The 21,548-nt window shown below is 47.3% G+C and overlaps 5 protein-coding genes across 6 annotated transcripts; 4 read left to right on the top strand and 1 right to left on the bottom strand.

The window, feature by feature from the left end:
* The first annotated feature begins 8,818 nt into the window (after positions 1-8,818).
* On the top strand, positions 8,819-10,030 carry LOC120678803 (BTB/POZ and MATH domain-containing protein 1-like). The gene has a single exon (XM_039960182.1). It carries the CDS (start codon positions 9,266-9,268, stop codon positions 9,959-9,961), a length of 696 nt encoding a protein of 231 aa, XP_039816116.1. The 5' UTR covers positions 8,819-9,265; the 3' UTR covers positions 9,962-10,030.
* On the top strand, positions 8,828-9,262 carry LOC120678263 (BTB/POZ and MATH domain-containing protein 3-like). Its single transcript, XM_039959403.1, has one exon. It carries the CDS (start codon positions 8,828-8,830, stop codon positions 9,260-9,262), a length of 435 nt encoding a protein of 144 aa, XP_039815337.1.
* A 2,124-nt stretch (positions 10,031-12,154) lies between the features above and the next one.
* Positions 12,155-13,805, top strand: LOC120679819 (BTB/POZ and MATH domain-containing protein 1-like). The gene is made up of 2 exons (XM_039961484.1): positions 12,155-12,378; positions 12,543-13,805. Coding segments are annotated over exons 1-2 (993 nt in total). The 5' UTR covers positions 12,155-12,377; the 3' UTR covers positions 13,535-13,805.
* A 991-nt stretch (positions 13,806-14,796) lies between these two features.
* On the bottom strand, positions 14,797-15,504 carry LOC120678262 (BTB/POZ and MATH domain-containing protein 3-like). Its single transcript, XM_039959401.1, has one exon. It carries the CDS (start codon positions 15,502-15,504, stop codon positions 14,797-14,799), a length of 708 nt encoding a protein of 235 aa, XP_039815335.1.
* Positions 15,505-16,442: 938 nt separating this feature from the next.
* LOC120677383 (BTB/POZ and MATH domain-containing protein 3-like) lies at positions 16,443-18,842 on the top strand. 2 transcript variants are annotated; one of them, XM_039958535.1, is made up of 2 exons: positions 16,443-17,709; positions 17,829-18,842. In XM_039958535.1, exon 1 carries the CDS (start codon positions 17,121-17,123, stop codon positions 17,628-17,630), a length of 510 nt encoding a protein of 169 aa, XP_039814469.1. In that variant the 5' UTR covers positions 16,443-17,120; the 3' UTR covers positions 17,631-17,709; positions 17,829-18,842. The 2 variants fall into 2 exon arrangements, with proteins under 2 accessions (XP_039814469.1, XP_039814468.1); XM_039958534.1 differs by having other exon boundaries at positions 17,822-18,842.
* Positions 18,843-21,548: the final 2,706 nt, after the last annotated feature.

Genomic DNA, 21,548 nt, shown 5'->3' with positions numbered 1-21,548 from the left:
CGGCACTTTCATTGTCACAAAGGAGTGGGATCCTATCTAGTTTCACACCAAAGTCCAAAAGGGTTTGCTTCATATATAGGATTTGGGCACAACATGCACCGGCCGCTATATATTCCGCTTCCGCGGTGGACAAAGCCACGGAATTTTGCTTCTTACTCGACCAAGAAACTAGAGAACGCCCAAGCAAGTGGCAACCCCCGGAGGTACTCTTGCGATCCACACGGCTTCCGGCAAAATCCGAATCCGAGTATCCCAAGAGATCTAAACTAGCGCCTTTGGGGTACCACAAGCCTATGCTAGGAGTGTGCTTGAGATACCGAAGGATCCTATTCACAGCCGAAAGGTGTGACTCCTTTGGGTTAGCTTGAAAGCGGGCACACAAGCACACACTAAACATTATATCGGGCCTAGATGCGGTAAGGTAAAGCAAAGACCCTATCATAGAACGATAGAGGGATTGATCAACCGGTTTACCGTCCACATCCAAGTCGAGATGCCCATTGGTTGCCATGGGTGTCTTGATTGGCTTGCACTCATCCATCTTGAACTTCTTCAAGATATCTTTGGTATATTTTTCTTGATGGATGAATGTCCCTTCCTTCATTTGTTTGACTTGAAAACCAAGGAAGAAGGTCAATTCGCCAATCATGGACATCTCGAATTCCCTAGACATCATGGTAGCAAACTCATGGCTTAGTAAATCATTAGTTGAGCCAAAGATAATGTCGTCAACATAAATTTGACAAATAAAAAGATCCCCGTTGACGTCTTTAGTGAACAAAGTGGTGTCCACCCTCCCGATCTTGAAGCCTTGCATGATTAGGAAGTCACGAAGCCTCTCATACCAAGCCCTTGGAGCTTGTTTGAGCCCATAGAGTGCCTTGTGCAACCTATAAACATGGTTAGGATTCCTCGGATCTTCAAACCCGGGAGGTTGCTCAACATAAACAAGTTCGTTAATAACGCCATTTAAGAAAGCACTTTTCACATCCATTTGATACAACTTAATGTTATGATGTGAAGAGTAAGCAAGAAGGATACGGATAGCTTCAAGTCTTGCGACCGGAGCAAAAGTTTCACCAAAATCCAAACCTTCGACTTGAGAGAACCCTTTTGCTACAAGTCTTGCTTTGTTGCGTATCACCACCCCATGTTCATCTTGCTTGTTTCGAAAGACCCACTTGGTGCCGATGATGTTCTTGTCTTTTGGAGGAGCTTCGAGGACCCAAACTTCATTGCGGGTGAAGTTGTTCAATTCTTCTTGCATGGCCATCACCCAATCCGAGTCCTCAAGCGCTTCCTCTATGCTAGTGGGTTCAATACAAGAAACAAACGAGTGATATTCGCAAAATGAAGCATGTTTAGAGCGAGTTCTTACTCCCTTGGAAGGACTACCAATGATTTGACCAATTGGATGATCCTTGGAGATGCGACCATGCTTCACTAGCGGTATTTGCGTGGATGGTTGTTGGGGTGGATCTTGTGTGACTTGTACTAGTTGTGGAACATTTTGCTCTTCTTGTTCTTGGACTTGGGGTGTTGGTGTTGGCACATCTTCTTGAGGTAGTGGATCATCTTTTTCTTGATCTTTATCCACTTGGGGTGCCTTGGAGGTGCTTGGTGTAGATGAGGAAGGTCCTCCCCCTTGATCATTGCCTTTATGCACCTCTTCCGGCTTGATATCCCCAATGGACATATTCTTCAAAGCTTCATCAATCTCTTCATCACCTACATTTTCATAGCCAACAACCTCCTCTTGGGAGCCATTAGATTCATCAAACTCCACATCACATGTTTCTTCAACTAACCCGGAGGTTTGATTGAATACTCTATATGCTTTGGAGTTTGATGCATAACCAAGAAAGAAACCTTCATCACATCTACTTTCAAACTTACCGAGCCTTTTCTTCTTGTAGATGAAGCATTTGCAACCAAAGACTCGAAAGTATGATATATTTGGTTTCTTCCCGGTGATGAGCTCATATGGAGTTTTCTTGAGGAGTCGGTGGGGATACACTCGGTTGGATGCATGACACGCCGTGTTGATTGCTTCCGCCCAAAACTTCTCGGACGTGCCATAATCATCCAACATTGCTCTTGCTAGGGTGATGAGTGTCTTGTTCTTTCTTTCCACCACTCCATTTTGTTGAGGCGTGTAGGTGGCGGAAAACTCATGCTTGATGCCCTCTTCATCGCACCATTCTTCAATCTTCATGTTCTTGAACTCGGTGCCGTTGTCACTACGGATCTTCACAATTGGGGAGTTGTACTCCCTTTGAGCTCTTCTTGCAAAAGTCTTGAAGATTTCCGGAGTTTCACCCTTATCGCCTAGAAACATAACCCAAGTGTAACGTGAAAAATCATCAACGATTACTAGGCAATAGAGGTTACCACCAATGCTCTTGTATGTAGTTGGACCAAAGAGATCCATGTGAAGTAGCTCGAGCGGCTTGGAGGTAGACAACATCGTCTTGATGGGATGATGTGTTGCAACTTGCTTCCCGGCTTGACATGCTTTACATAGCTTGTTCTTGTCAAAGGTGACGTCCTTCAAGCCGGTGATCATCCCTCTCTTGTGGGCTTTCTTGAGGTTGCTCATGCCAATATGAGCAATTCTTCTATGCCAAAGCCACCCAAGAGAAGACTTGGTGAAGAGGCATGTCATGGTGCTTGTTTGCTTTGAAGAAAAGTCCACTAAATAGATGTTGCCATGCCTAAACCCCGTGAATACCATTGACTTGTCTTCTTCAAGAGTTACTACAACACCATTCTTGTCAAAGGTACACGTTAGTCCAAGATCACATAATTGAGCAATAGAAATGAGATTAAAACTAAGTGCTTCTACAAACAAAACATTTGAAATAGATAAATCTTTAGAGATAGCTATTCTACCCAAACCTAAAACCTTTCCCCTTGAGTTATCACCATAGGTGACATGTTCATGATCGCCGGGGTCTTCAAGGGAGGTGAACATGCTATCATTGCCGGTCATATGTTGAGAGCAACCGCTATCAAGTACCCAATGTTTTCCACCGGCTTTGTAGTTCACCTACACACATGAGAATTCACTTTTGAGTTTTAGGAACCCAAATAAGCTTTGGGCCTTGCACATGTGTGACAAGAGCTTTTGGGACCCAAAGTTGCTTGGGGAGCTTTTTCTTTGACTCCTTAGTGAGTTTGCCAATGAATTTGGCCTTCACCTTGCCCTTCACTTTACTCAAGAGAAAATGGTTATTTTCAAACATTGATGAGTAATTTTTAGGTAAAGTGGGAAGAGGACGTGATGGTAAGGTGCACTCCCTAGTGTGGTGCCCGGTGACTTGACAATGTTGGCAATATGATCCAACTTCCTTGATGAAGCTAATCTTGATCTCCGGAGAAGGAGTAGTAGCTATGTTTGGCTCCGGAAATGAACCAAGACCTCTCTTGCCATAGTCACGGGCATTGTTGAAGAGAATCTCTTTGTGGATGTATTCTCCTCTTGAGAGCTTCTCCACACTACTCTTGAGGCTTGCAACTTGATCCATCAATTCCTTTTCCCTAGAAGGTGCAAGCTCGGGCAAAGCATTAGTAGCATTTGCATTAATGAGTAGGTCATCACATGAAGTAGAAGCATTGACCTTCTCAATAGTTTCATGAGCAAAGTTCTCAAGACTTGGGTCAATTGCTTCATAGGCAAATTCAAGTTCTTGATACTTGTGAGCCAACTCCCTATGCTCTTGTTTAAGCTTTTTGTGGCTCTCTTCGACTTGCTTAGCAAGTACAAGTGACTCATTGTGCTTTTTGAGCAAGTCATTGTACTTGCCAAGCAAATCGGAGTGGGCAAGCTCTAACTTTGCACGAGTGCTCTCAAGAATCTTGACTTTGCCCTTTTCCCTCTTGATGACGGATGTATACTCATTAATGAGGTTAGCAAACTCATTAGGGTCAAGCTCATCATCACTATCATCTTCACTCTCACATACCTTAGAGTTACCTTTGGCCATGAGGCACATTGGAGGTGGAGGTAGTGATGGTTCTTCATTTGTGAGGGCGATGGTGACTATGTCTTCTTCATCACTTGAATCTTCGCTTGATGAGACATCGGTCACCCACTCTTGTTTTTCCACCAAGAAGCTTCTCTTGGTGTGCCCTTTCTTCTTTGGGAAGAGCTTGGTCTTCTTGTCATGGCTCTTTTTCTTCCCAAGTCTCTTGTTTTTATTCTTCCTTTCTTCTTCTTCATCATCGCTTGAATCATGGCGATGCTTGCTCTTGTGATCCTTGTTTCTTTTGTCCGGCTTGGGGCAATTTGGACGGATGTGACTTTTTTCTCCACAATTGTAGCAAATTTTGTTCTTGACATCCATTGGCCGGAACATTCCCTTCTTAGAGTCAAAGTTGAACCCCTTCTTGTTGATCTTGTCATTCAAGCGGGTGAACTTTCTCATCATAAGAGCAAGCTCTCCATCATCTTCAACATCGGATGAGCTTTCATGATGATCATCTTCTTCATTGCTTGAGCTAGAATCTTGCTTGATCATCTTGAGCTTGCGGGCTTTGTTTGCCTTGGTCTTTAGAGCAATTGATTTGCTTGAAGTTGGCTCTTCGGACATACCAAGGATACTCATCTCATGAGCGCGAATTTCGCCCACAAGTTCTCCTACTTCCATTGTGTCAAGATTCTCCTTTTGAAGCATAGCATTGATGATGTTATACTTGGGCTTCGGGAGAAGCATGAGAATCTTGCGATTGATGGAGGCACTGTCAATTTTGGATATTTCAAGTGCATTAATGTCCTTGACAATGACATTCAAGCGAGAGTACATATCATTGCAATTTTCATGAGCTAGCATTTTAAAAGAATCATACTTAGCTCTAAACAAGTGATATTTTTGTTCACGGACTTTTGTGGAGCCTTCATGAATTTCAATTAGTTCTTTCCATATATCACTTGCTAAGTCCATGCCATTAACTCTAGCAAAGACTTCCTCACTAATGGCTTCGAAAATTGCATTTCTAGCCTTAGCATTCCATTTTAATTGTTCGGTGGTGGGAGTTCCGGTGAACCCGGTCTTAGTCGCCAACCATACTTCGGGGGCAATCGCATCAAGGTATGCGGCCATGCGAACTTTCCAATAGGCAAAGTTCTTGCCCTCGAAGTGAGGCGGCGAACCACCCATCTTGGCCATAGCTCTAGGCGGTGAAGCCTAATGATCCAAATGAGCAACGAGGCTCTGATACCAATTGTAAGGATCGATGGACCAAGAGGGGGGGTGAATTGGGCCTTTTTCAAATTCTAAAACAAAGTAAAGCAACCTTAACCTATGCAATGCTAGTAGGGCACCAATTCACCAACCGGATAACTAAGCTTCTAATACAAGCTAAGAGAGCTAAAACAAAGTAAAGCCTAACAAGGTAGAGCTAAGTTATGATCTCTAAGTCAAGCACATGAGTAAATTGCATGAAAGAAAATGCTTGAATAAAAGGAATGGACAAGAGACAACCGGATTTTTTTCCCGTGGTATCGATGTGTTGGCACACACCCCTAATCCACGTTGTGACACTCACAAAGAGTATTGTCACCTCCCAAGTCACCGAGACGAGGGCGCTCACTAAGAGTCTCCGTTCACCATCCCGGCGTGGTGGAGATCAAGCCACGTACAATCTTCTTCTCCGGGCTCCCACAATCCTTGGCAAGCTCCGCGAGAAACACCTCGATCACCGAGATCGCCTAGGTGATGCCAATCACCAAGAGTAACAAGCTAAGGCCTTCACTTGAGCAAGAACCGATCACCAAGAACGGATGCACACTAGCTTCTCTCTACTCTAGTCCTTAATCTTGCTTCTTGATTGATTGAATGCACAAGTATGTGAATGATGAAGCTCAAGGTGGCTCTTGACTATGGTATGAGTGTTTGGATGTTGCCTGATGTCAAGAGTGGGCGAAATGACCCATTGGAGGGGTATATATATGCAGCTCACACAAATAGAGCCGTTGGAGAAAAGCTGCCAGAAAACTGCGTAGCGCCGGTTAATCCGACGTCCCTCCAATTGTCATCGTCGGTTTAACCGGTGAATGTAGACTGCCTCTTCTGAAAACTAGCCGTTACAACTGGGGCAGATTAACCGACGTAGCATCGGTTTAACCGGTGAGTGTAGTTGTCCACTGAACCACTGAAAAACCAAGTCTCTGGACAACTGCACCGACGTTAACTCAAACCTATCGTCGGTTTAACCGGTGAGGACAACTTTTGAATTCCTCTGAAAAACCATCTCACTGGGCAATTGCACCGACGTCTTGATTCAAACAGCGTCGGTTAATCCGGTGAATAGAACTTGAATTGCCCTGGAAAAACCAACTCTGGACTAATGCACCGACGTTAAATTCAAACACGTCGGTTTAACCGGTGTATTGAATTTGTCCAGACTCTGCTGACTTCGTTTAACCGACGTATAGAAAATTGAGAGCGTCGGTTAAACCGGTGTATAGACTTTTTCTGATTTTGTCTTTTCTGATTTGAGTCTTGAATGAAATCCAAATATTCTTGAGATATAGTTTGAGAACCACTTATTTGAACTTCTAGAAACCTGAGTGACCATAGTGTGCATCCATTTTCAAATGATCATGTCCATGCTCAAGTTACTTAGCCTTAACCCCTCTTAATAGTGCGATCACTATAAAACTATAAAACCTATACTAACCTAAGTGTCCTTCTCAACCTTGTGACACTTAGGACTAGAAAGATCCTTAGCCTTGACATATATAAGTTGAAAACCGAGATCGCCTTTTAGAATAACCGAAATTGAGGGGCCTCTTTTGACATATGACCAAATGAGCGATAATGATCTATTAAGCTGCACAAACTCATTAGTCACAATAATGGTTGTCATTAATCACCGAAACATACCTTGAGGGCCTAGATGCTTACAACCTAGCAATTAATTAACCAAACATAGAACTAATTACAGCAAGTATAATGAATGGCTGTAAGCTGGCTAAATGCTGAGGTGGAGGAGACAAGAGGAGAGAAAATGGAAGCAGGCTGTAAGCTTACAGCTAGTCGGGCACAGGAACCAAGCAACTTTGTGAGAGAGACAAATGAGTCATGTATTAATGGTGGGGAGCTAAACCACTATACAAGTAGGCTGAGAGATGAGATGCAAATATTCTTGCAACAGGCTAAATCATTAGCCTTGCTCTTAGGGGTACATGTGTCTTTTCCCCATCTCTTTATTTTGTAGGCAAAAAGCTACAATACTCTACATTTTAGGAGGGGAGTATACTTTGTGACAAAAAGAATATAATATAATATTCTCTTTTTTTGGGGGAAATTTGGATCCGTACCATTAAAAGATCCCAAAATTAGATATATAACATCGTTATCTCACTGATGTGTGGAGCTTGCATGAGTCAATGACATGTGGGTCACGATGATATATATCTAACTTTGGAATCTTTTAGTGGTACATATCTATTTTTTCCTTGAAAAAAGATAAATACAAACTAATTCCTGTAGAATCCTCCTGATCTTCATCGCCGTCGGTGGCCGGAGCTTGAAACTTGAAGCCGACCTCCTCCCTGGCAATGGAAAAATTGGTTTTTGTTGCCGTTTTGAGCAACATATCAACTTCATCATGCTATGTGAATGCTGAATAATCCGGCCAAAACATACCGCCGAGCTTTGAGGGATCTGGCGCCTTAGCCAAGAACCCCAGCTTGCCAGACAATAAACTCCTGAAGGGGAAACCGAACTACCAAGCATGTGGGAGAAGAAAACCAACCCAATTCCTCATGTTGGGACACAACGAACTAGGCGCTACTGATGGAGACAGGGAACTCGTCATAGATGTGGAAGAAGCTCAGGTCGGAACTCGATCTGGTTCCGGAGCCATCTTGCTCTCCTCTACAATGTCGCTCGCTGGAGCCACTGCCTCGTCGCCGGAGAAAACACCAGCTTCGCCGGAGAGGACTGTTATTTGCCAGTGAAGTGGTGCTAGATGTGCAAATGGATGCCTCTTTAGGGTATTCATTGTCCCTCTTTAGTTCAAAATTTTATACTAGTTTCTCAAAATGAGTTTTCACTTTAAAAAATTAGTACAAACTGTTGAATTAAAGAGGGGCAGTGAATACCCTTCAGGGTGCCCATTTGCACCCCAAGTGGCGCAGTGACGGCCACCACCTCTAGAGACCCTAGCTCCATCATGAAAAGATGGAGAGCAAACCTAGACATATGCTATTAAATAGCTACTTCATAATTCATAAAGATTTATAAGATAAAAATAATATTACTCGATTCATTATGAAAGCAATTATCATAATATATAAATATTTATATTTAAAATAATTTATTCATCATAATATTGATAGTCAAAGTTGAATAAATCTGGCTTTGAGCCTAAAAATGCTTATATTTTTCGACAAAGGGAGTATTTGGTTTTTCTTGCGAATCGTTACAGCCCAGTCATAGGCAGCACGTGGGCCACAACATAACACCCTGATGGGCCGCATTGCCACAAGCCCACAAGCCGCGAAACGAGTCCTATTATCCTAGCCCTAGGCGAGGTTGAGCAGGCAACGAGCAACAGCAGCCAGCATGGACCAGGGACGGAGTCGCCGAAGTCTCGCCGCAGGCAGATCTAGCCGTGACATCACCAGACACCACACCCACCATCATCGGCGGCCAAGCGCCGCCGCCAGACAGTAAGTATTGTACACCCTCGTGCCCGCTCCTCAGTTTCGGCTGTTAGCTAGATCGATCTCTAGTTAGCTCTTGCATCAATGCTGTCAAGCAAAACCGTCATACACACACGTCTCTCATCAGGAGCATCGAGCAGAGATTGCCAAAAGATGTTGGAATCTCGTGTCTTCGAGTTCAATGTCGACTACTTTGAGACCATGGACATGGCGGTAGGGAAATTCTTCAGCTCCGGTGAGATCTCCGTCGGTGGCCACCTATGGAGGATTAACTGCTTCCCGAACATGGACCGGGTCCGGGTGGATGACAACAGCAAGTACGTCTCCATCTTCCTCAAGCTCGAAGACAAATCTAAGAATGTCAAAGCCGTCTTCGAGGCCTCCATGATGGGCAAAGACGGCAAGCCCAGGAGGCAGCGAAGCTCCACGATTGTCTTCCCGACCTACCGCGAGAACCGGGACTGGGGGTGGAGGCTCATGGAGAGAAGCCAACTCGTGCCAGCCTACGTCAAGGCCGATGGCTGCTTCACCATCGTGTGCCGGATCACCGTGCTGCCCGGCGGCGATGCCCTCGACGTGCCGCAGTAGGACATGGGGGCACACTTCGGCCCCCTGCTGGACTCCGGCGATGGCTCCGACGTCTCGTTCCTCATCGGCGGCGAGACGTTCCGCGCTCACCGGGCCGTGCTCGCCGCTCGCTCGCCCGTCTTCAAGGCGCAGCTCCTCGGCTCCATGGCGGACGCCGCGATGCCTTCCATCACCCTGCACGACGTCGCTCCGGCGACGTTCGCAATCATGCTCCGGTTCATCTACACCGATGCCCTGCCTGGAGATGAGGAGCTGGGGGACTCCCCATCTGAGATGTTGCAGGATCTGCTCGCCATGGCCGATCTGTATGCGCTGGAACGGCTGAAGATTTTGTGCGCTAAAAAGCTATGGGATGGTCTGGCGGTGGATAATGTTGCTGCTACTTTAGCTTCGGCTGAGATGTTTAACTGCGCTGAGCTGAAAAACAAGTGCTTCGCCTTCTTGGCGGAGGAAGAAAATAACTTGAAGAAGGCTGAGTTAACTGAAGAGTTTGTTCAGTTGAGGCAGAAGTTCCCATCGATTTTTGATGAGCTGAAGGAGAAGATGAGGCCATACACTATCAGAAGATCAAAATTTCATGACCGTGACTATTTTCGTGGGAGGCATCAAGGAGCCGTCATGAAATTTTTTATTTTGGTGAAGGTGCGTCAAAACCCGCCACGAAATAATTGTAACTCATTATTATGTGAGCTGATTTGAGATGGTGTGAGCTGTTGATCATATTCGTGCATCTGTGCTGAATTTGAAATTACATTCAATTGGGATTGAGTCATTATGTGAGCATTCTAATTTTATGATTGCAATTTGGTGGTTGAACTGTATGCATAAATTTTCATGAGGGTGCAAGCATATTCTCATGATGGTTTTGAGATCTCACAAAATGAGATTTTGTGGCAGGGTGAACATATTTTTGTGATCGTTTGCACTCACACATATTGTAAAACTTAGTTGTGTGCAGTTGCAAGGCTGGAATTTATTCATTATCCTAAAAGGCTAAAACACACAGTGTAACTAAAAAAGTTAATCCAGGCCTCCATGTGTAGAGCAAAAGCTACTTCTGAATCTTGGCACGTTATATTGTTTCTCATTTTCTCCCTATTGTACGTCGTATTCACTTTCCAGTTCTCATGGGCTGTTCTTGATGATCATGGCGATTTGGCGACAACTCCTGAATCTGATGCGAATCAGAGTTGCACTAACTATTTGAGCTTACATGCACAAACTAGAAGCCGAACTCCTCTAGTAAATCTTCAGTTAAGTGTTTAATTTTTTCCCAATCATTGTGCTAAATTGCTAACACACCAAGAGCATAAATCAACAAGTATGAGTGTTAGCAACTGTTTATTATTTTTCTGATAAAACTTGCACTGGTGTTGAATTTTGCTTGCCAATTATTCAGTGAGCAAATAAAGCAAGCGATGCCGCCCGCCACGTGCTAGTACTAAAAAAAGTGAAAAATCACTGCCTAAAAACAGGAGCAGAAATCTTCAAAGTCCGAACTCTCAAGCCGTGGGCAGAGCCGTGATCTTAACTCATCGAGGATCGACGGGAAACTCGTCACTAGCTGCACGTAACCCTCGCTCAACGCGCCGAAACGGTGGCGCCTCCATTTTCTCCGATGCCGCCGAAGCCGAATTCCGTCTCAGAATTGGAGCCAGCATTAAGATAGAGGACCAAACAACAATTGCCTTATTGACCGTATACTATATGCGTAGTGCCTATGAGCTAGCAAATACTACTTTGAACTTTTGATTAATCGTGATCAAAAGTGCATGGTAGGTAATTGATTAAACATTGGTATTTGTATATAAGATATAAGATTCCTTTGAGTTGATCAGTTGCTTCTATAGTTTTTCCCTAGTTTTCAACTAACGATTTGTTAGAAAAAATGGCAGAAGACAATTTAAGGTAGTATTTATAATATATTTTTTTGACGCATTTACTAGTATATATATTTTTGTTATTAATACTCTTATCTTATAGTTCATATTAAGGGCCACATTTATAATTTCGCCCCGGGCCACCAAAATCTCAGGAGCGGGTCTGGATGGGGCGCTCCTATGTAACTTCTGGAAAATATATAAGTTATGTATCTATAAAGCCCATTAAGTCCAAATTAACTTCAACATTTTGTAAAATAGTTCAACATTTTAGAAAATAATTTAAAATTTGAAAATAGTAGATTTAACATTTTTTACAAACTATTTCAACATCTCAGAAAAATAGATTCAACAAACCAAAATCTAGATCAACATTTATTTTTCAATCCATCTTCTTCTCCGGCGCCGGCGGGGAGGGGGGGCGCAGGCGGCGGCGCGCGGGCGGTGGAGAGCAGCGGCGAGCGGCGCACAAGAGCAGGCCACAGCGGGGGAAGGCGTGAGCGACGGGCTCAGGCAGAGGAGGCGAACGGCGCAGGTGCAGGCGGCGGCGAGCGATGGGCGGAGGCTATGGCAGGCGTGCGTGCGGCGGCGCGCCGCGAGAGGTGGGCGCAAGCGTATGCAGCGGTCAGCGGGAGTGGGCGTCGGCGCCCTGGCGGCGGCGGGACGGAGAGAGGGGAAGGGTGAGGAGAGAGAGAGGAAGAGGAAGCTAGGGTTTGGATATGAATCCAATAGTTGTAATTAGTTGCACGAATCTCAAACACTGAAAAGTAAGAAAGAAAAATACTTTTGGAAGATATATAGGATTGGCGGTGATGGGCGGCCAAACTGAGAGAGGCCCATCCACAACTAGGAGAGGCCCAGCTCCTCACAAAAATGGGCCGACTCCACAGCCCATCCATCCGCACCGCATAGCAGGCCGAGGCCCAGGCGGGGGCAGCAGCTTTGCGCCGACCACTGGCATTCATCACGCTCACGCAACCGCAAGACGAGCCCCGAGCGGCCGAGCCCCAGCGGGCGGCGGCGGGGCTTGCTGCGGGGCTTAAGGGCGGGCCGTCGCGGCAATCCCCGGCCCGGCGGTACTCGCGGAGGCTGGCTCCGGCAAGAGAAAGGGAGGGGAGGCGTGGAGGCTAGGAGCGGGAAGGACAGGGGAGCGGCTGGCCTCGTCTCCTCTCGGGTCGTCGTCGTCGCCGCCACCACCACCACCACCGGCGGCGGCGGATAGGCTGCGACTTGCGAGTGAGTGCCCTTCCGCGCTCTTCCTGAATGCCTTGCAATTTGAGGGTTTCCTCGAGTTGGCGCTGAATGCAGCAATTGTTTACTGATTTAGTAGCAGTATCAGATTAGAATCTGTTGATTTCGTGAGGATTTCTGCTAATTTTGCTTGCTGATTGCACAATCAGTGGCAATGGAGGGGCGGGCCCTGGATTCCGCGTTCCACGAGTTCAGAGTAGACTACGAGCTAGCCAAGCAACTCGCCGTCGGCGTCGCCGTCCACTCCGATGCCTTCTCCGCCGGTGGCCACATGTGGAGGGTACAGCTCTACCCGCGCGGGATCAGTGAGTCGGACAATGGCCAGTATCTCTCCATCTTCTTTGAGCTTCTGAACAGATCCATGACCACAAGAGTCAACTGTATCTTCGAGGCCTTCTTGATGGACAAGGCTGGACGGCCGCGTTCCATAGCTCGAATGAGGTCGGAGTCCGACGGAGGCTATGGGTGGAGTCGGTTCATTTCAGTGGCTGATCTGGAGGAAAATCATGTGAACGAGGGAATCATCCGCCTTGTATGCGGCATCGCGGTGGTATCTGACAGTTCTATTCCAGTGCCGCCTTCAGACATTAGGAAACATCTGGGCACGCTGCTGGGTAACACCGACGGGACAGATGTCTCATTCATCGTTCATGGCCAGACTTTCCATGCACACCGCGCAGTGCTTGCCGCCCGCTCACCGGTCTTCAGGGCAGAGCTCCTTGGATCCATGGCTGAGGCTACAATGTCATCCATCACCCTGCAAGGGATAGCTCCAGAAACATTCAAACTCATGCTTCAATTCATCTACACAGATACCTTGCCTGAGGATGATGAGCTTGGTGACATAGAAATGAGAATGAAGATGCTTGCACGAATTCTTGTTGCAGCTGACCGGTATGCATTAGGCCGGTTGAAGCTTCTTTGTGCCAAGAGGTTGTGGGATAATATGACAGCTGGTATGGTTGCAACGACCTTATCTTTGGCTGATATGCATAACTGCCCAGAATTGAAGAAGAAGTGCCTTGACTACATAGTGGCAGGCGAGCATCGCGGTCGTGTCTTCTTAACCAAAGGTTACATTGAATTTGCTGTGAAGTACCCACACCTTCTTGCTGAGCTGCGACAGAAGCTTGGGGCATGATACAATCCCATCCCATATGGACCATATATGTAGTTTAGCGATCAAGCAGCGTAGCTTTAGTATGGTGTTCAGCTATTTTGGTGACTGTAGTCTGAAATATACTTTAAGCATTTGAAGTCGTGAACTCACTTTCTCATACTATTGAACTAAGTTCCTGCTAGTGATACTGATAAGTGAAGTGAGGTGGATGATGTTGTCATAACACTCACTCAGTCTAGATGGCATGGTTATTGAGACAAATTTATATATAGTCTAATTGTGCTTTGATCCATTGTCTCTTGGCCAAGTTCTGTCCTGATGCTGCTTTATTCTTGGATGTTTACTTCTTAGCTCGATCAGGTAGTGCTTTTTTATCTATCCAACCATGTGGGATGGATTTGTAAATCGTTATCACAATTCTTAGTATTCTTTGCAAACTTCTAACTGAGCTTAGTGACGTTCTGTGGGACTGTGCGTGAGATTTTAGCCAACACTCTTTTGGGTTTCCAGCAACTGGAATTGCACACTTTGCTTTGAGTTCTGTTAGAGGAAATTTGCAGGCATTCTGTTGATGATTCTGTACAATAGAAGGGTCAGAAAAATAAGTAGCAGGCAAAGAACATCGTAACTTGCCAATAATGGATGGCGACTATGCCTTTTAATTTCTTCCTTTCGGTTGCGTACCTATTATTTTGCTCAGCTTCAATGCTGAAAAAATTGTAAAACTTTACTTTTGTGCTGTCTGCTGGCGCTGAGGATGGAATTTATTCCGTTTCCTAAAACAGACAGGTAACTAAAAAAAAGTCAATCTAGACCTCCAAAGTTTGTATAGGGTGAAAGCTATTTCTGAATCTTGGCACGTTGTATTGTTTCTCATTTTCTCCCTATTTGTACGTCGTATTCACTGTCCAATTCTCCTGGGTGGTTCTTGATCTTGGCGATTTGGGGACAAGTCCTGAATCCTGATGCGAATCAGAGTTACACCAACTATTTGTGCTTACATGCACAGACTAGAAGCCGAACTCCACTAATAACAATAAATCTTCAGTTAAGTGTTTTTTCCCAATCATTGTGCTACTCCTAAATTGCTAACACACAAAGAGCATATATCAACAAGTATGAGTGTTAACTTAAAAAAAAAAACAAGTATGAGTGTTAGCAACTGTTTGTTTCCAGATAAAGCTTGCATTGGTGTTAAATTTACTTGCCAATTATTCAGTGAGCAAAGCAAGCAATGCCGCCTGCCACGTGCTATACTAAAAAAAAAGGTGAAAGATCACTGCCTAAAAAAGGGAGCAAAAATCTTCAAAGTCTGAACTCTCAAGCCGTGGGCAGAGCCGTGATCTTAGCTCCTCGAGTATCGACGGGAAACTCGTCACTAGCTGCACGTAACCCTCGCTCAACGCTGCCTTGCGGAGGTTCTCCTCCTCCGCGAGGAAGTCCAGGCACCTGTTCTTCAGCTCCGGGCAGCCGTGCGTCTCGGCGAAGCCCAGTGTCGCCGCAACGGTCTCTGCCGACACGTGCTCCCAGAGCTTCTCGGCGCAGGCGAGCTTCAGCCTCTCCATTCCGTACATGTCCGCCGCCGCGACCAGGTTCCGGAGCGTCTCGGCCGTCGACGCGCCCTTGGTCTCGTCGTCTCCGGGCAGCGCGTCGTCGGCGTACATGAACCGCAGGAGGACTCGGAAGGACTCGGGCTCGACGCCGCGCACCCTGACGCCGTCGTCCGTGGAGGAAGCAGCTGGGCTGAAGAGCAAGTCTTTGAACACCGGCGAGCCGGCGGCGAGCACGGCCCGCGGGTGCGCGCGGAACTTGTCGCCGCCGACCAAGAAGGAGACATCCGCCGCGCCGTCACCCACCAGGCAGCACTGGCGGAGGAAATCGCCGGTGATGGACTGTTCCGCCGCGCTGCCGGCGGCGACAGGTTCGCCGGCGGCGTGTTTCTTGGCTTTTGAGCAGTCGAGCTTGAAGTCGATGCATCCGGATTCCCCCATGTTGGTTACCTTGGCGATTGCCGCACACAGTTTGGGTTAATTTACTGGAGAGAGATAATAGTTGTTGTAGAATCTAAATCGCACTGTGTATAAATATACGAATAGAAGTAGAAATACGAATAGAACTCGGTCATATTTTATCTTTGCTGAAAACAAATAGAAAAAGAAAGAATAAACATGAAAGTGCACTGGATATGAATAAAGCCGGCCGCGAAATTGGAGTCCAATACCTCGAAGAGCCCTGGGCCGAAACCTGGCGGCCCGTTTAGCCCATTCAAGATCCAACCCATGTGTGAACCTCGCTGAGCCCAGCCGTCTACGAGGTCCATGGGGTTTTGCGTCTTAACCCCCACCGCCCCTTCGCCGGCCGGCCGGCCGCGCTGCCGTTTTACGAACCCTAGCGGGCGGCGTGACACGCGAGGTCCGGCGGAGGCTTGCTGCGGGAGGCAAAGGCGCGCGAGAGCCGGGGACGGGGAGGGACCATCAGCCCGTCGCGGCATTCGCCGTGAATCGCGGAGGGATCACGCTCCGGCAAGGTGAGGGGGAGGGGGAGCGGGCCGGGGCGTGCGCGCGACCGGAGGACCCAAGTCGGGAGCGGGGAACACGGGCGGCCGGCGGCGCGACTCTTTCTCCGATCGCCCCCCCACGAGCAGGCAGGCAACAGTCCCACGGACACCAACACGTCAGTGACAGTGAGTGCCCCCCCCCTCCCCCCCCCCCCCCCCCCCCCCCTCTTGTGCTCCTCTCCTGTTCCTGCAGGTTATAACTTGTTTTTTTTTTCAGTCTCACTTTGTACAACATTTACCTAACGTTTACTAGACGGTGGAATTGATTAGAAATAGCTGATGTTGTGATGTTTGATTGATAGATTTTATGGCCATTGTAATGTTGAGAGTTAATTTGTTGCCAATTCTGTAGTGGGCAAGCAACACGTTTCCACGAATTCAGATTAGATTACGAGCAAATCAAGAACCTTTCTTTTAACAATGGCATCTGTTCAGACCCCTTCTCCGCTGGCAGCCACATGTGGAGCTTAAGTTGTTTTCCGTCTTATACGGCCGATGATATCTCTATCTACATTCGGCTAGAGAGCAAGCCTGGGAGCGTCAGTGCCATCTTTGAGGTTTCCGTCATGGATAAGGACGGGAAACCATCTTTAGCCGCTGGGAGAAGAGCAGGGGTTCTTCTGTTCCAACATAAAGACTGGGGGTGGTTTCATTCAGTCCCAAAGACTGATTTGGTTAAAAATTACGTAACAGAGGGACACATAAGGATAGTATGCGGCATCATGGTTGCACGCGTACCCGCCCGCGGGCTTCACCGCGTGGGGGTGGAGCCACTTCGTGCACCGGAGGCCCCTGGGCTCGCCGGACCACCTGGCGGCCGACGGCCGCGCGACGTTCGTGTGCGGGGTCGTCGTCCTGCGCGGCGTCGTCGGCGGCGCCGCCGCAACTGCCCCTGCCCCGCCGTGCGACGTGGGGAGCGACCTCGGCCGCCTGCTGGACAGCGGCGACGGCTCGGACGTCGCGTTCTCCGTCGGCGGGGAGACCTTCCGCGCGCACCGCGCCGTGCTCGCGGTCCACTCGCCTGTGCTCCGGGCGGAGCTCCTCGGCGCCATGGCGGAGGCCACGATGCCCACCATCACGCTGCGCGACGTCGAGCCGGAGACGTTCGGGGCCATGCTGCGGTTCATGTACACGGACGCGCTGCCGGAGGACCTCGACGGGCGCTCGTCGCCGTCGGGCGATCTCCTGCACGGGCTGCTCGCGGCGGCGGACCGGTACGCGCTGGACGCGCTCAAGATCGTGGCCGCGCAGAGGCTCGGCGACGCCGTGACGGTGGACAACGTGGCGGCGACCCTGAGCTGCGCTGAGGTGTACGGCTGCCCGGAGCTCAAGAGCAGGTGCCTCGACTTCTTCATGGAGGAGAAGTTCAGGAAGGTGGTGCTGACACAGGGGTACTTCAATTTGACGCCATCGCTCGTCGACGACATCAGAGCGCGGGTCGAGGATTGGGAAAGGCGCATTTCCGCAGAGAAGGCGTCAGATTCTTTTAGTTTTAGCGCCGCTAAAGCTCGCTATTTCGATCCTTGGATGCAGAAGCTGCTTGATGCTTTGAGTGATTAAAAAGTGTAATACTGATAGTATTTATCCATACTCATCATCCCCTAATTGATGGCCAGCCACTCTTAACAGAGAGCCACTGGTATGTTGCTGAAAAAATTCTAGAGTTTCTAGAACAGTTTTATAATTCAACTTTGGTTTTATCTGGTGTTTATTACTTAACTTCTCCACTTGTATTGCATTGTGTTCTCGAGATTGCAGGCCATCTAAATGCTTTTGAGGATGACAGAGATCTCAGAAATGTTATTGTCCCCATGAAAGATAAGTTCCTAGCCTAATGGTGTGACATACCTATTCTTTATTCATTTGCATTTATCTTGGATCCTAGAGCCAAGATGAGAGGTTTTACCAATGTTCTTAGGCTTCTGTCTCAATTTAATGGTGCTGATTATTCTTGTTACCTAACTGAGATAAGAGCTGAGTTCTGTGACATTTTCTAAATATGAAACTAAATTTGATGTTGTGAGATCACAAAGGGATGCACAAACAACAACTTCAGGTAAGAAGAAAACTACATGGGGTAAGATCTTTGTGGAGGATGGTGCTAGTGCTGGTGCTCGGCTTGGTGCTGGCATTGGTGCTGGTGCTGGTCTTGGTACTGGTCTGGTGCTGGTATTAGTGCTTCCTCCTCACTGTCTAGGAGGACTTCAACCAGTGCTTTGTTTCAGGCAGCAACTTCTGGTGCATCTCTTGCTGGTGTTTCAGAGCTAAGTTCCTACCTAAACAGTGGCACCATCAACCATTGATGATGATGACTTCAACATATTAAACTAGTGGCATGAGCATAAAAGGGCATATCCTGTTCTTTCTATCTTAGCTAAGGATATTATGACAGTGGTTGTGTCTAACATATCTTCAGAATCTGCATTTAGTCTAATTGGCAGGAACATCGAGGAACGGCGAAGGCATCTTGCACCTGAAATGGTGGAGATGTTGACTCTGGTGAAGGACTGGGAGCAAGGGGATGCCAGAGCTTAGCACAACATGGACGACCAAGAACTTCATGAAGTATTTGAGAACTTGTACCTTGATGAAGTAAATGTGCCTTGAGATTGAACTATGTGATATTGTAGTTGAATAATGACTTGATTAGGAGCTGGTTGTACTCTTTTTTTTCTTCGTAGGGTTTTCTCACGAGGTGTGAGTTTTTACCTACAAAAGTTTTTAATGAGGCAGCAAAACAAACAGCTCAAATAATATTTGAAGAATTTTGAATTCTCATGTGTGATCTGTTATTTGCATGTTGCTTTAATTTCTATTATTTGTGAAATTTTCATCTTTAACTGTGATGTCTGAGATGCATATTTTCATTACTTGTGCATGTTGCTTCAATTTGAAATCCTTATCAATTTAGGGTTTAGGGTAGTTGAAACATTTGTGAAATTTGAAGCTAGGAAAGGGTTGTATGATAGGGCGGGCTAATAGGCGGCACGAGCACGATGAGCTTAACAGGCCATTTTAGACCAACAGGCCGGCACGACACGCCTAACATGCTACTGGGCCGTGCCTGGCCCGCATGGCCAGCCCGTGGGCTGGCACGACACGACACGGTTATTAACCGTGCCTAAACGGGCCGAGTCAAATCGTGCCCGGACCGGACCATGCCGGGCCACCCATTTGGCCAACTATATTCTGACGGCACAACTACGTTTGGTGTGCTCGTGACAAACGAAACATGTCATCGGAATCCTAGGAATGAAACATGCCTCCTGTCACCACCGATCAATATCCTGCTTAGGTCTTGTTTAGTTCCCCTAGGTAAAGTTTTGATTTTCACATTTGAAGTATTGAACATAGACTAATGACAAAATTAATTACAGAATTCGTCTGTAAACTACGAGATGAATTTATTAAAACTAATTAATCTATTATTAGCATATGTTTATTGTAGCAATTTATTGTCTAATCACGTACTAATTAGGCTCAAAAGATTCGTCTCGCAATTTACAGGCAATCTGTGAAAACTGATTTTTTTGTCTACATTTAATACGCTATATATGTGTCCAAATATTGATGTGATTGATGTATAAAGTTTTTTACGGAGAACTAAACAAGACTTATACCTTTACACACAAGCAACGATCTTCACGTCTATCAAGCCTGAACTTTCTGACTTTTTGTGTGTTGTACCATGAGGTGTCGGCATTACCAACCGTTGGCTGCAGTGGCTTAGCGCAGCCTGCAGGTTTCCACCAGGGCACCATCGGCGTTTGCGTTTGTGAGTTCTTCTTCTTGTTTTTTTTTTTTTTTGAAAATTAGCGCTTCTGAGTTCTGACGGATGCAGTACTGTCTTGATTCGTTTCAGATTCAAATTCGATTGCTAATTTGAACGGTGAGACTCGCACTCACTCATAGACAGTTTGGCCAGGTTCGTGGCAGTGGCACGTCGAGCGGCGAAACTGGCGCATACAAAATTGGCCAGGTCCCGTACGTGCTCGCGTCACGTCGAACTTCGAACGTGGGAGACTCGTGCAGCTGTCCATTGAAAATTTGGCAGGTTCGTGTCACGTCCAATTTTCTAGTTGTGTGCCTCTGGCTCGCGTCACCGCATAGGCAATGACGTCATTTCGGATGAACCGCGTGGTTGTTTTCCTCTGGCTGTGTGCCTCTGGTTTCTGAAGTCTGCAGATTTGGTCGGGCTGTCTTGGCTGCTTCACCTGGAACGATCACAGCTGCGCTTGATGCTGACTCGCTCCGGCTCTGCAGTCCTCATCAGCTCGTTGACCTGTGATTTTCCGGATTATGTTAGGAGCAGCGAGGCTCTCATGGTTGTCAAAAGTCTAGCAGGCCGGTATACCTACACCCTATAACCAACTTAGTACATCGTAGAGAAAATCGAGTGGCACGACGATTTGTCTTTTGGATGTAGCAGCTTGTGGCGCCTGCAGCTTGAGAGCTGCCGGCCATTCGCCACAGGTCAACCCCTACACCCCACAGCTGCACTGGAGTTTATACCTGGTAAAAGAACAGAAAGACTAGCGAAGTAGTAGTGTTGATTACTGAATAGCATGCCTGAATTTCCATGCGAGAAATGATGGCATGGCCACTTTCGGTCACCAACGTAGCTTGAACTTTCAGGTCTGAAAAGAGGATCGGTTGTGTTCAGTCGTATCACCGGATGAGCAAGGAGCCAAACGGGTAGGCGCGCGCAGTGGACTCGCCCACTAAAAAATGTGTTGTGCTCAGCCTGCAGCGACGTTTCTTTTTTTTTTTTTTGATTCAGCCTGCAGCGACGCTCGCACAACGCCGAGCGGACGCGGCCGGAAACAGTAGCGGACGCGGCCGGACGACCAACCCTATTGAAAAAAAATGGCTCGTGCCATCATGCCTCCGGCCGGCGATCCCGAGGGTGTGTTTAGTTGTGAAAAATTTTGAATTTTGATACTGTAACATATTTTGTTGTTATTTGACAAATATTATTTAATTATAGGCTAATTAGGCTTAAAAAATTCATCTCGTGCTAATCAGTTAGACTGTATAATTAGTTATTTTTTTAATTGCATTTAATGCTCCATACATGCTTCTAAAAAATTGATGTGACAGGTACTGTGAGAAATTTATTGAAAACTAAACCCGGACGGTCGCGCCCGCGGCGCCGCTCGATCCGATCAGTCAGGTCGGGCAGGCCGGCAGGGCAGCACGGGCGGCACGCCGCGGTCGTGGACGGGCACGGGAGCTGAGCTGAGCTGAGCACACGGGAGTAGTCGTCGCGCGCCGGGCGCTGTCCGCGCATTGCCCCAAGGGGCAAGGCCGCAAGGGGCGCCGGGTCGTGCACCGCGCGCGGGCAGCGTCAAGCCGTCAAAGCCCAGAGCAAGCGACACCCCCGTGCGTCGTCCAACGGCCCGTGACCACGGCGAGGGACGGAGAGGGATCCGACGGCGCCGAGGAAGACGTGCCGGCGTCGTGACGCGAGGGTCAGCC

The sequence above is a fragment of the Panicum virgatum genome, chromosome 6N, assembly GCF_016808335.1.
Source record: "Panicum virgatum strain AP13 chromosome 6N, P.virgatum_v5, whole genome shotgun sequence".
Lineage (NCBI taxonomy): Eukaryota > Viridiplantae > Streptophyta > Magnoliopsida > Poales > Poaceae > Panicum > Panicum virgatum.
This window is presented reverse-complemented; position numbering and strand designations above follow the sequence as displayed.